Here is a 14,874-nt window from a genome sequence, read left to right as displayed (position 1 = left end):
AAAGTTCCAATTTTTTTCAATTCGACCTATATTATCCAAAAATTCCCATATTGCCGGCTAAAGAGCCACCCCGAATTTTTTTAAAATTTTTTTTTTTTATAAAAAATAAAAAATAAAAATTAGGGGTAATATGAGAAGTTTTGAATACAATTGGTCAAATTGAAAAATTTGAAACTTTTGGGGAGTGGATTGCAAAAATTGAAACTTTGGTGTTCAAATTAAAAAACACTGTCAATTTTAGGGGGGGTAAATTGTAATTTTCCCTTAGTGTTAATGTTTTTAGTACTCAAAAAATTATGCCAAACTGAAGTCTGGTTTGTTTCGTAAACAACTCCAAAAGTAATTTATGACTTTTTTACTATAATAATGACTAAAACGCAAGGGAAAATTACTGCAAAGCTATTTTTAGGTTTAAAACTCTATTTCTTAATGCAATTTTAAATATATTCTTAGGATTTGTTTGAGATTGCAATTTTAGTAAGTACAATTTTTGTAATTGTGTTTTTGAAATCGTTATTTTTTTAAATTGCGTTTGGTAAAACATGTTAAAAATTACTTTTTCTATAATGGAGTTTGAATAATATTAGCATATAATTGTAATTTCATGGACAAATTATCAATAAGGACATTTGTTTATAGCAGTAAAATAACTAACATTGTCTATGAGCCTCATTTTTAACACTTTTGCAAACAAAAGTATGACTTATAATTTGACATTAACTTTGAGTTTTCTACATAAGCAATGGTATCTTGCCATATTACTTGTTTTTATATGTGCTTTTTTTTTTTTTTTTTTTTTTTTTTGTGGAGACAGATTTCAAACAAACATATAATAAAGAAGATAGGTTTTTAACATATTTTAGGTGAGTATTCTTGGAATTTCATTCATTCATGTTTGGAAATTTGGTAATTATTGCGCCAAATATTTGTTATTTGAAATCGTTAATTTGCTTTAAATTCGTGCATTTTCAAATAAGCATCTTTAGCCTGCTTATAGAAATTTTGTGAATTTCGTTTTTAATTTTAAATTATGCGTTTTTTAAATCGGAATATCAAACGCTTTGCATTTTGCAATTCTTCCCTTGTCCGGGCTCGGCTTGTTTAAGATTGTGTCGAGCTCAAGTAGTTTGGCCCAGGGCAAATCACTCAATAACAAAACTCGTTGATACTCACAACGGGAGATCCAAACCAAAACTCAACCTTAAACAAAGTCTTACAAATTAATATAATTTTTGCAATCAAACCTTAATGGGTAAGACAAAATTGTAACTCTTTTGCTCCCAATGGCTAGAACTTCTTTCACACATTACTCACTGGGTTCGGTTCTCTCTCTGTCGTGATCTCTTTCTGCTCCATGTTGTGTTCACAAACAGCTCGTTTAATAATCAAATAGAGCTTATACGAGTCGATCTCGAGTTTGCTCGCTGGCAAAAATTGGTAAAAGGTATAGTTTAATGAGATTGTGGTGGTGTTTACAGAGTATTCAAAAAAAAAAAAAAAACAAAAAAAAGATAGATATAAAGGGAAAGTATCACAAACACTACAAGAAAGGAATGCCGCACGGCTTTTGAGCTTCTTGCCCCCATTGGCTGTTCAGCTTTAGGGATGCCATCGATCAATCAAATGTTAACAAATTAAGCAGTTTCTATATCTTGGGCATCTATTATGACGTGAGAATCAATTAATTGCTGAAAGTTGGATGCTTGAGATATCTGTTTCCGATCCTCGAAAATGTATAAATGGAAGCGGAAGGAGAGATGACGGGAATGAGTGTGGGACAAAAGGAAAAGAAAAAGAAAAGAAAGGGGAAGGCGCATGCGCATGCGGATCGATCATTTGATCGTTCCTGAAAAGTAATGGAATGGATGATACAAGTTAATGATGAACTCGAAAACATGGCGGATATATATACTTCAACTGAAATGGAGCGGTGGCAAAAGAGTTCAATCTACAAAGTACCGGCACGCGTCACAGACCTAAACACAAAGGAGTACATACCTCAGGCAGTCTCCTTCGGGCCTTACCATCTTGGGAAAAAGCATTTAAACCAGATGGAGGAGCACAAGCACCGAGCACTCCTCCATTTCCTAAAGAGATGCAGAAAACCTCTTGAATTGTTCATCAACGCTTTAGCCCAAGTGGTGCAAGAGTTGAAAGACTCGTATGAGCCGCTTGATCCGGTGTGGAAATATGACACTCCCAGATTCCTGCAACTAATGATTCTGGACGGCTGTTTTATGCTTGAAATCCTGCGTACCTCGACTAGTGTTTTGGATGACTATGCTCCCACTGATCCAATATTCAGCAATCATGGGAAGCTCTATCTCATGCCATATATCAAGCGTGACATGCTGATGCTTGAAAATCAGCTGCCAATGCTGGTTCTTGACCGGCTGGTTCATGTCGAGAACAATGAGGCGAAGGTGAAATTCCTTTTGTTTGTTTGTTTTTTCTGCCCACATAACCAAATCATTGGTTCTCGTTTTGAATTTTAACTGAATTTTAACTATATCACAGGATAAAGAGTTTGTCAACAATCTCATAGTCCAGTTCTGCTCCCTCTCACCCAACACTCGCATTTCAAAGATGGGTAAATGCTTGCACGTATTGGATCTGCATAGGAAGAGCCTGCTTCGGGAAAACCACAGGCAAAAATCACGTCAAAGGAAGTCGGCCGGAGTAAACCACGCAATTGGTGGTGACGAGATCATTCGATCTGCTGCAGAGCTTTATGAAGCCGGAATCAGGTTCAAGAAAAGCACAAGTGGGAGCCTCAAAGACATCTCCTTCACTGGCGGGGTCCTTAGGCTCCCAGTCATCGTTGTGGATGATGCCACGGAGTCAATGTTCTTGAACCTTATAGCCTTTGAGCGTTTCCATGTAGGGGCAGGCAACGAGATTACGTCCTATATATTTTTCATGGAGAACATCATTGACAATACCAATGACGTTGCCCTTCTACACTCGAGCAGGATCATACAGAATGCCATCGGTAGTGACAAAGCCGTTGCCAAACTCTTCAACTCACTCTCCAAGGATATAACTCTCGACCCATAGAGTAGCCTCTATGTGGTGCATAAAAGAGTCAGTGACTACTGCAAGAAGCCCTCCAACCAGTGGCGTGCCAATCTCATTCATACCTATTTCAGAAATCCATGGGCTATTCCCTCCTTTATTGCTGCAATCTTCCTCTTCGCCCTCACTATAGCTCAGACCATATACACCATATATCCTCACTATCATGAATCTCCTTCATCCTCTCCTCACCATTGACATCCCAACCAAATGTCTTTTGGATATTTGATTTTATTGCTCATTTTTCAATCATTTAAATTTTCAGCTGTGGGTTTTGACAATTGGGTTGTTTGATGATCTTCTCTTCCTTTATTTCATTTGAATAAAATGTATTACATGTTTCCTAATTAAGCTCTCTGATGAAAGGCATGCATACTTTTTTTTTTTTTTTTTGAATAAAAAAAACCATTCTTATTTGATTACCATCAAATTTAAAAAGTAGCATCATATATACTGAGAATTATCATCATAAAGATCAAGGCATCTATCTTATGACGAAACTTCAGACAAAGTTATATCTTGTTTCGAGGTTCTGCCTACATATTTATACAGAAGCTCCATTGGAGAGTGTGTATTCATCAAAGAAAGAGAGAGTTTGCCTCCAATTTCAAAGACCCAACTCCAAAATTCTCTCAGCGCCAACTGCAACTACCCAAAATAAACGAGACGTAGTTCAGCAGTCCGGCCCCACTTCCTCGACACAGACAGCATAGCTGCGGGGAAAGTGTAACCCGCTAAAACTTTAATGCTACGCTTTTATGTTCCAACTCCAATTAACCTGAGCTGCCAGAGACGAAAAAGGTTGTCAGATCACAACTAAATGAGCGTGCAAGTAACATCCAACAGGAGGAGTAGAGTAGATTACAAAATTATTCTGAGGCTCCCTCCAATAGAATCCCAGGAGGACAATGGGCACGACGTTGCAGGCTGCAAGGATATAAATCATCAGCGCATGCACCCCCATCCACTCCATTACCACAGTAGGGCGCCTATATCCACACACATCAACCTGAGGATCGAAAACCCCGTGATTATCAACTAGAAGATGAAGAAAACATGAACCAACCAAAATCAACAAATTACACTCTTCTGTTCTTGATTAGAGAGTGGAAAAAAATATTAAAATGGAATCAGTCATATTAGTAATAGTTAAAATAAACATCCATGCCGACAATGATAAGCAAATGTGCCAAGTAAAACAACTTTGTTAAATGAGATTGATCACATAAGATGACTAAACATCCTACCGTCAAGTAAATTCCAGCAAAAAGAATGCCAGCAACACCAGCAGTGAAACACGTGTAGCTGAATGTGTAAAGAACCTTGTTTAAATGCATCCCTGCAACAATGATGCAGATTGATTAATGATGGAATATACTGCAAGCAGTGCAACTACTAACCGCTACAAAATATTCATTTTTTAGGAAGTGTACACAGACTACTTACCACAGGAATCCAAGGCAAGGCCCAAGATAATGAGACAAGAGGTTGTAATCATCCAGTGAAGGATCCTATCTCTGTGATCCTGAATGTGGGTGTGGATAAGAATTTGTGACACAAAGATAAACCTTCAGTGAGAAAAGGAAAACATGATCTGACATGAATATTTATCACCTTATAATGGACAATAATGTGCCCATAATGCAAACCAACCAAGCAGGTAACAATGGCCATCACTGAACTACAAACACAAAGTAAGAGGGTGGTCACTCCAAAAGCACAAAGTTGAAACACAAAAGACAATCAAGTTTAACCATAATTTATACTATCCATGTCTCTTCCTTAAGGATTGTGAGATGATAGGATTCAGTCGACGACGCCATTAACAAGACATAAGATAATTCAATGGCCCAAGTAGCATTGGCTCCTTTGTCATTTAAAAACCAAGCGAATTGTCCATATAATCGACCAACTTTTCTCTAATGCATAGCATGATAGTTGTTGAAGAATGACCTTGTGGACAACAGGGAATAGTTGTGAACGAACCTTAAAAGTCCTTCAGGATCAAAAGGGGCTTGACACCATGATGGAGCATCGGAAGGTAATGGGCCATAGTCTGGGGAGTTAATACTGCATTGCTGTGAACAAAAAAAAAACAAGGAAACATGAATTTATTAGGGAAAAACTGCAAAAAAAAAGAAAAAAAAAAGAAAAAAGGCAAATGAAAGTAACTCTAAAAACAGGATACCTGTGTTCTTGCATAGACTGGTCTTTTATATAAATGTTGTATACCCAATATCTTACGGTCAATCATTCCAACAGCATTACAAGCTGGACCAGTGTCACCACGGACTCCACATTTGACCTTCCAAAGAGACAACCATTCAGCCACCAGTTTCATAAGCAAAATCATACCTCGGAAGTCTTAAATGTTATATAAATAAATTAGAAAGATGGGAAGAAAAGATTATAGCTCACTGTAAACAATTTTGGTGCAGAGGAAGTTCCAATTGGAATCTGAAAGTCCCAATCAGGCACATACAAGCCATATAACAGTGAAAGATATAGAGTGGTAAGCATCAAAGCCAAAGCCCTGTTAGAGAGAGAGAGAGAGTAGTGTACGTCAAAGACAACAAATTAACACAATACTATGACAGTGCATATGAAACCAATATACAGAAACAGAAAAGCCAACATCTGAAATAGGGGAAGCAATGCAACATTGGCATTTAAATGTGATCAAGGGGCTTTGCAATCACCTCATTTCCAGAATATCAGTAATGACCCCCATATATGAACATATCATGACCAATTTCAGCTTCCAAAATTAAGGGCAACTTAGTTGTACTCAAATTTTTTCCTCGCAAGAGTTTCTTTTGTTTTTCTTTTCCTATTCTTATTTTATGCCTTCCTTTGTCAGCTATTTGTCTTCTCAGTTACTTGCACAACAAATAAAAAATATCATGATGTTTATTTGAATTAACAAAAAAATCCAGACATGGTCCCAAATTTCCCTTATTACTATATATTAAATTCACCTGGCTCTACAGAGTAATAGGTATCATAATTCAAATCCAGAAATCCAGAAGTCTGTAGCTGAAAGAATTTAATAAGCAGAACAGCATAATGAATAAAACTTACCACTGGAATCGATACTTCCTGAGCAGAGACGATCCTGAATTAACATTATTATCACCCTTCAGCCAAATCTCAGACAATGCTGCCAGCAGATATGCTATTGCAATTCTCTGCGAGTCAAAGAGGGAGAAGGAAAAAAGGTGTGTTATTTTAGAGATGATGAATGCACTGCATGTTCATTGGCAATCCAAAAAATTGATTTATTAAATCTTGCACAGTTCTTGAGCCAGGCAAAGCGTTGCCTTTTGTGGGAAGACATTAAATCACATTAAGCACTAAGATATGCTATCACGTTTCATCTGTTATATGTTGCAATAAACTATAGCCCACTCTAACTCCACTTCTTGCTTATGGTTGGCACAATAAACATTTCAACATGAGAAAACTAGAAAATATACCTGTAGTATACCCATCCATCTCATATATTTTATATCCACTCCATAAGTTAAATCGTTTATGCGATGGATAAAGCCACCTGGACAGGAGAGACAATACACATTAGTACAGAAACCATTTAAGTATTCACTTCTGATGAAACTTCCCACAAGATTATTGAGCATAACATAGCTTTTTGTTTCAAACTTCAATATTGTTATTGTTAATACACACTGTTACAACTACTGAAGCAGTTTGCTTTCATCATCATGGTAACTGAAACAACATGGATGAATTCTGCCATTGAGAAGGCTTATAAACTATGGTCTAAAAGCTAAAGATCTAGTAAAGGACCTTGAAGGAAAATGCCTAATGTTAAAAGCTTCAAAGCCCGTAATATTGCTTTTCTGGTTGCAACAGCTCTGCATGACAATTTCTGTAGAGGAAAATACTTTTCTTAGGCTCAGAGATAAACAGTAGTAGAACTAGCATCCGTGTAATAAGATAATAGACTTCTAAAATATCTCATGAAGATCTAAATAACTTTCTTTTCTGCCTTGAACAAAAAAAAAAAAATTATAATGAGAACAGGAATGAAAGTAACAGTTCATATTGACCTTATTGGATATTACGGGGACAACTACTTGGATGCCAAAAATAAGAGCAAAACGTTTGCAGAGCAAGAAGTACCTTGTAGGTAAGTGCAAGTGAAATACCAACAATAAAGAGGAAAAATGGCATGACAAAATCTGCAAGGGTTAAACCATTCCAAGGTGAATGATTAATAGCAGGCAGGATTCCACCAGCATCATCCACGAGTATCATTAGCTGCATTGAGAAGAAACAATTTTTTGTAAAGAGATGACATTTAGCCTATATGCAGAGAGTATAGGCAGAAAAGAAAAAATAAAAGAAAAGAAAAAAGAAAAAAAGAAAAAAAAAGAAAAAAGAATTACTTAACAATTAACATAAACGTAGAGAGTAGATCCTTGTCAGTGAAAAACAGGGCATACGCCTTGCATTAATCAAGTGACATCATAATCCTAGTAAAAACATGACTTTCCCCCACTCAATCTACAAGTAATGCAGTTCAGGACTTGTGTGCATTCAATCTTCACATAATGCAGTTCAGGCATACAGTGCATACAAATATCATGCCAAACAAACTCCCATATTTCCACTTTTAGTATAAGTTCATATAGCACTACTGAAGATTGTCATAAACCAAATGATTAAGCAATTTATGATTTTAACCAATCCAAGCCCCAAGTTTTTCACTTTTGTTCATATAAGTGCAAACTAAAAGTCGGCACACACAATTCCTGCAGTTCCCCCAGAACAATTCCTATAGGATGATAGATGGCACCGAAAGTATAGCCCAACATTGATTCCCCTATTTTCTTTCCCAATATTCAGTGCCTCAACGGTATTTACATAGTAAAATCTGAGCTGTTTTCTACTATGCATCAACCTTTCGTATAGTTCTGTACTAAGATTGTGACTGTGGATTTCTTTCGCGTAGAGCGTTACAAAGGAAGATAGAGTTGACTTCCCTAATCCAGTCTTTAGCATCAGAATCTCATTCTCTTTCAACATGACTACCGTCTTTGCACTTGGAAAAGACTTCAATTTTTCCCTTTTCATAGTGCCTGCGCTTTTTTTCTTTTCTTTACAGAAAAAAAGTATAAATAATTATGCCCTTTCATAATCTTCTGCATCGATGACCGTTTACCATAATAAATATATATCAGATAGATAAAAAGTATAGACCAGCAAATAAACTCAAACAATGAGGATCACAAGGCGACCATTTCAGGAAAAGGTTGTTTATTTATCATGAAGAGATGGATAGAGTTACGTAATTTTTGCAAAGATCTCATGGATTTATTTATCATGCGAACGAGTGATGGTTTAGTAATAGCATCGGCCGGTGTAATACTTTACTGGTTTTCCTATTACAAAGACGAAAATGAAAGAAATACCATTTATAATTCTGTTTCTTTATGTGGGATGGGATGGGATGGGATGGCATGGGAAAAAATGAAAACAAATGGAAGAGTGAAGGAACTGTTAATTTTCCGTTTCCAAAACGTCAACGGGATTATCCGAATGAATGGGAGCAGAGAATATAGTTTTTCATGTATTTCAAATAATAAATGACTACTAGTCCCTAATTAAAATATAAGACAAAGCCTTCCACTTTGACTGTTGAGATTTGAAGACAGAGAAAGACGACGTCGTCTGCTCTCTATCCCCTCTGGCCGTGTAGAGTAATTCCAATTTTGATCGAATGCAGATATGCATATAAACTTTAAAAAACAAAAACAATGAAGAAGAATAAGAGAAACAAGCCGGGTGGGAAAAATTACCGCCACAGTGATGCCGCGAAAAACGTCCAGTGAGACAAGACGTTGTTGTTGTTGCTTTTGCTTGGAACTTTCCTCTTGAATCTTATTGAAGCCACCAGCGGCATTAGGAATGGCGAGCCTGGATCTTGCATGAACGGCCATTTCAACATCATCTTCATCCTCCTCAATAGCCGAGGAGTGCACTGCACACTTGTTCTGTAACTCAGGATCATCGCGTCCTCTAATAGGCTCGTACATTATTCTCTCTATTCTATAGATTTAATTATCTCTCGAGACAGACCTGCGTTCACTCAAATATCAAATGCAAAACGCAGCCCCACCAACTAATTCCCATCGACACCCTCCATAAACCTCTTACAATCATATATATAATATGTATATAGAACTGAAATCCTCGTCCTTCCCCTCTACTGAGAGCAAGATCAGGGAGATGCAAGATAAAACCTGAGAGAGAATGGCATTATTATGTTCCCCTAATGAAGATGATGGGATTACCTTTCCCTTTCCGTTACCCTCCCCTTGAAATGACGTTTGGAGCGGGGGCAAGGAGGATTTTGCATCAATCTTCTTTTCTTTTACTTTTTGGTTAAAATGTGAATTTGCGGAAAGGAGATGAGCTCCCTTCGGCTCTTCCTAACTTTGGATGCGCCCCTTTTTCGCCCCCGAGAGACCAGTACTCCTTCCCTTTGGTTTTCTTTTTTCCTTTTTTCGCCCTTCTACTTCCCTCCTCTTCTTCTTTGCCGCTAATAAGTCGCTAACCCATTTATCGTCTTGGCATATTTATAGGAAAAGAATAAATATAGATCGGAAAGGAGAAACTTTTTTAATGAGTGAGTGAGTTTTATCTCCTCTTCTTTTTCAGTCAGAAGAGGAGATAAAACTCACTCACTCATTAAAAAAGTAAATGAATAAGCATTATTCTCCAATCCATCTTCCTTCCTTATTTGCCATTTCAGCATAGAATAAATATCTGTCGTGGGATGGGATGGCCACAGTGGTACTCGTACCTCCACGTCACAGATCGACTTCAATAAATATCCTCCTATCTATCTATCTATCTATCACCTTCTTATTTAAACTTAAACTGTTAAACATCTGAAAGAAAAAATATCTTTCCATACTAATGGATTAATACAACTGCTGTTACATTCCTAATAAATCTGTAATAGAGCCCCCGTATCACAAGGAAACAGCGCAAATCACGTAATATATTATCAAACTGATCGGACCAAATCTTTCATATTCCCTTCTTCGTGTACACATAAACTACTAATCTTGTTGGATTTATGTCAATCACCTATTCCTTGGGATTTCATTACACCAATGTGTATATATATATATATATATATATATATATATATATTGGATGAAGAATTATGAATTTATTTTTAATTTAATGTAGCAGTTCATAATTTGTGAAATAAACAACTAAAAATATTTGATTTATTAATGCAATTAATTAATGAATAATTTATCAATTATACACTCTTAACCATTTTATCACTCATGAATACAATTGTTGCTATTGATTACACTTTTGGGAAGTATTCCACACAATTATGTTACAAAGAATGGTAGTTAAACTTATCCAACATGAGAGCTCCCTATGGATACTTTATTCGCAAAAAGAAGAAAAGTAAAACGAGGGTGAATGGAAATTATGACTTTTTTTTTTTTTTTTTTTTTGTGATGTAACAATAAAAATGAGTCATTCAAAATTTTTTTATAAAAAAAAAAAAAAAAAAGTATGGATGAAAATGTTGATTTTTATTACCACACCATCAAATTGTATAATAGTCGTATAACAATATACTAAACATCATCAATCATTCTTGCCACAAACAGAAAGCAAAAAATTATGAAATTTTTTGATATAATGTCTCAAATATATATATCGTAATGAGAAGTTGCCCTGCTACACTTTCAAAAGGATCCACATATTAAATGCTAATGTTGTTATCAAGGCTGCAGTTCCTTGGCACTCGTACATGCGTAGACAAAATTAAAGAATCCTAGTGAATTAGGTTTACATGTCGAAAGGTCACCCAACATGTATAAGAGGGAGCAGGTGATCTCACTATCAGGCCTTTGTTAAAAAATGGATTGATAATTTGGTAGAAATAGTGGTCCAAATTATGTAGTAGCAGCAGCATGAATCGAGTGACCAATGACCATCATGTTGCGGTTAAGACTTAAGACCAGGTTAGTTAAAGTGGAAAATAATAATAATAAAATAAAAATTATTAAAAAAAAAAAAAAAAGCCGCTGCTTTCATAAGCTCCACCATAGAATATATATATATATATATAGCACTATTTGTTCTTTCAAATTTCCCCGCAAATGCAATGGCAATAGAAATGGATATTATACATTGTGAAGTGTCTTTTCAGCAAAGCAACAAGGGAAATTGATTATTTAGCGTGTTTAATAAATTAATATGCATGCCATGCCACCACCTAAAACAGACCACGCCACAATATTAACAACAGGATGACACATCGCTGACGACCAACGCCACAATATTAACAACAGAAGAGTGGAGTAAATGTTCAAATGATGCCATCGCTGACGACCAACTAGTGCTCAAGCTGTCATAGGAAAATAGGCAACACTCTACTCCACCTCCATGCAATCAACTTCTGCAGATTGACAACCAGAACGAACGAGCAAATATATGCGGAGGGGCGGGTTTAATGTTAAGAAGACAAAATTCATTTTCTACGGATCTATGTCCTCTCTCACATTGTGGACTTGTTTTAAGCTTCCTCCTAACTGATGCCTGAAAATTCTTCTAAGTCTCTTCTATGTAACTCTATATATGTTTAGGCACAACTCTTCTGCAATTACACAAGCAAATGAGAATTGTGCACGTATATGTCACAATTTCTTTAGAAAATATTATTACCTTTTCAACTGGCTTGGGCAAGAAGATCTTTTGGAATCGGACTCAGTTCCAACCTGAAATAGTTGTGAGAAATTAAATTTCCAGTCACTCTCCGTTACAATCAGAGAAGAAACAAAACATGACATCAGCAAGACACGTACAATTGAATTAATACTAATTAATATTGTGAAATCCAGTCCATAATGCACCAGCAAGGCTTAGAAATTCAAGTAACTTTCTGTCTTTGATGACATTCACATATATCACTGGATGAATCTAGCGGCTGTAGTGGAGGTTGTAAATGGGTTAGAGTTTGCAGTTTGGTTCCAGATCTTAGATGCCATTCCGATCCTGAGCTTCTCAAGATTATAAGGAAAGAACAAATCCAGAGAAGCACAAATGTCTAGATTGCCTATGGCTGGCCAGGGGTAGCCAAAACCATCCACTAATTTTATTTTATTTTTTTTCTTCTTAAAAAAAAAAAAATCATATTAATGAAACATACGAGACACTTGTCAAATTGGACAAAAATACCAACTACATTTATCAAATGTCCACAAGTATTATTTGCAATACCTTTTTTAACCGATGAGTCTGTTTGATGTATCGTTAAACCACATGTACTAAAAAGGTAATTGAACCTTAAAAGAAAAGAAAAAAATTATATTTAGCTTCTACGTTTTCCTTCGATTTCAATTTACACTGTGTTTCCAATTTGGACAATCAAGTCATTAGGTTTTCTCATGGTTTAAATAAATCTCTATGTCATTTTTATCTTCAAAATTAATGATTTTCCATATGCCACATTTGATACACCATGCTCACACTGCTCAGTGTCAATGCCACTTCAACAAATTTGTCACATCAGTCAAGTGCCCCGTCATCCACACACACACACACGCACATATATATATATATATATATTTTTTTTTAAAAAAAAAAAGTAAAACACCCCGCCAACACTGAGTGAAAGAAAAAAACAGAGCGGCGTTGAAGATCCTACCCCTACCCACAACGTTTGCTTCAGTCTATCCCTTCCCCTTTTAGCTCCCACACCCACTTGAGCTGGTCCTCCATCAGGCTTTCAAGTCAATCATTCAAAAAAGGCTCATGAAGTAACATCCTCCATGTTAAACTTTTCAATTCTATTTGCAGCCCAATTGTCCATTTTCTTCACAAAGTCACAATTCTTCCAATAGTCACTCCATACTCTGTGAACGCATTAATGGGCTCATCCTTGACACTAAACTCGTCTTTTTTCTCCTCCATAAAACGTGGATTTGGTTGATGGCAACGCCTATTCACACCACCCATGGCGGCAAATTGTTTGATTAATGCTATAATTTGGTTTTCAAACCGCTCAAATTGCTCATCCAATCGTTGCAAACACCATGTCAGCTACTCATCACGTGTTGTCTCCTCGTGTTCGTACAATTCACCAATACTTGCTTGTTGGTTTCCTCCTCCATGCGGTCCTCTACAAGCAATGGTAGGAAACAAAACCTTGGGTACTCATACTAACTTGGTTTCCTCCTTCAAGCTTTTGATGAAAAATAGAAGAAAATTCACCTTTAGTGAGTTTCTTACCGAAAATTGAGAATAAACAACATGTGAGCCAAACCGTCCTTATTAGGCCTAAATAGAAAATAGGGACACAACCCTAAAAATTCAAAAGACTAAAACATCTTGACGCACTCGATCAATCAAGCTGCAAGTTAATACAACAAAACCCTAAAACCCTAACGAACCATCTTTGGTTGATCGGGCATAGACTGAGTCATCGACCGAGCATCTCGAGTTATACAACTAGGACTTGATGCATCACCTTGGTCAATCAAATTAAGGCCAAGGCAATGACCCAAGCCCTTGGGAATTGATACCAAATATCATGATGCGTTCTCAGTCAATTGAGAATTGCCCATCAATCGATTGAGAATCTCGTGTCCAGTCTTCTTGTTTGCCTCTTGGTCTACATCACAAATCCTCTTCAATGTGTTCTTTCTCACATACCTTTTAAATCTCGCTCCTACTTGAGCTAGTCCTTAATCTTTGTTTTAGTTCAATCTGTACTAGACTAACAACCATGAAATTCGCATTTCTCAACCAAATCCCACACTCAAATTTGATTCTCATTTCTATTTCATACCCCACTTTCTCTGTATTTCAACTCCCAAGATCTTTTGCCCCCAACATACCCATCAACTATCGTTGCCACTTGAGCTAACTCAATCTCGATTCTAGCTCAATGTCTCAAATAATCTTGAAAATCCACTCAACTAACTAAACCCCACCTTTGCTCCACTCTTTCCCATTTCATGATCCATTCCCTCAAGAATTCCTCGCTCAGATCCATATTCGCCTCCTCTCTCTTTGGATGTCCAATATTCTTTACAGTGAATATGGATCTGAGAGACGCTGCAGCAGAGATGAACTCAAGCAGACACCACGGGGTAGGAGTAGGATCCTCAACGCATCTCTTTTGTTGTTTCACATATTGTAGGTGGGATTTTTTTTCTTCTTTTTACCGCGTGGATGACAGGGAACTTAACTGACATGGTAAATTTGTTGACATGGTACTTACACTATGTGCATGGCGTGTTCACTGTGGCACAAAAAATTGTTGAAGTGACATATGGACCTATTTGAAACCTAACAAAACAATAATAGTATATCAAAGACAGAGAACCTCTACTTAAACCACTCCTATTGGTACCCATTCCAAGGCAATCAAAGTATTGGCCAAGCTAAAAAAAAAAAGAAAAAAAAAAAAGCAACGTAGAATATTAACCGAATGATAAATAGAACAAATTGCCTTGAAATAAATGGGAAGGAAGCTTAACTTGAATGATAAATACGATTATACACGAGGTTCACACCAAAGACGAGTGGAGATGTATGATTAGTTCCAAAACAACAATGTAAATGATGATCAACTGAATCCAGCTCTTGTAAAAAAACAATGTGCCTTAAAGATATACTCTTATGCTTCTAATTGTAAATGTGTACTTGGGACGACGAGTTTAATATTTTCAAACTTGTTTCATCTTATATTTTCGTTATTAAGACCTTCAAGGGTTAGATATCTGCATGCAC

The 14,874-nt window shown here is 36.4% G+C and overlaps 2 protein-coding genes across 2 annotated transcripts; one reads left to right on the top strand and one right to left on the bottom strand.

Moving 5' to 3' along the window:
• The first annotated feature begins 1,767 nt into the window (after positions 1-1,767).
• On the top strand, positions 1,768-3,309 carry LOC132179876 (UPF0481 protein At3g47200-like). Its single transcript, XM_059592666.1, has 2 exons — positions 1,768-2,423; positions 2,518-3,309. Exons 1-2 carry the CDS (start codon positions 1,857-1,859, stop codon positions 3,055-3,057), a joined length of 1,107 nt encoding a protein of 368 aa, XP_059448649.1. The 5' UTR covers positions 1,768-1,856; the 3' UTR covers positions 3,058-3,309.
• Positions 3,310-3,504: 195 nt separating this feature from the next.
• LOC132179935 (uncharacterized) lies at positions 3,505-9,715 on the bottom strand. The gene is made up of 13 exons (XM_059592755.1): positions 8,898-9,715; positions 7,219-7,356; positions 6,883-6,964; positions 6,552-6,628; positions 6,157-6,263; positions 5,494-5,608; positions 5,264-5,380; positions 5,062-5,153; positions 4,690-4,756; positions 4,522-4,600; positions 4,323-4,414; positions 3,941-4,084; positions 3,505-3,853 (listed from the first exon to the last, which is right to left on the bottom strand). Exons 1-13 carry the CDS (start codon positions 9,132-9,134, stop codon positions 3,824-3,826), a joined length of 1,377 nt encoding a protein of 458 aa, XP_059448738.1. The 5' UTR covers positions 9,135-9,715; the 3' UTR covers positions 3,505-3,823.
• Between the last annotated feature and the right edge of the window lie 5,159 nt (positions 9,716-14,874).

Source organism: Corylus avellana, chromosome ca4 (genome assembly GCF_901000735.1).
Source record: "Corylus avellana chromosome ca4, CavTom2PMs-1.0".
Classification (NCBI taxonomy): domain Eukaryota; kingdom Viridiplantae; phylum Streptophyta; class Magnoliopsida; order Fagales; family Betulaceae; genus Corylus; species Corylus avellana.
Note: the sequence above shows the minus strand (reverse complement) of the source record. Positions and strands in the feature narration are given on the sequence as shown.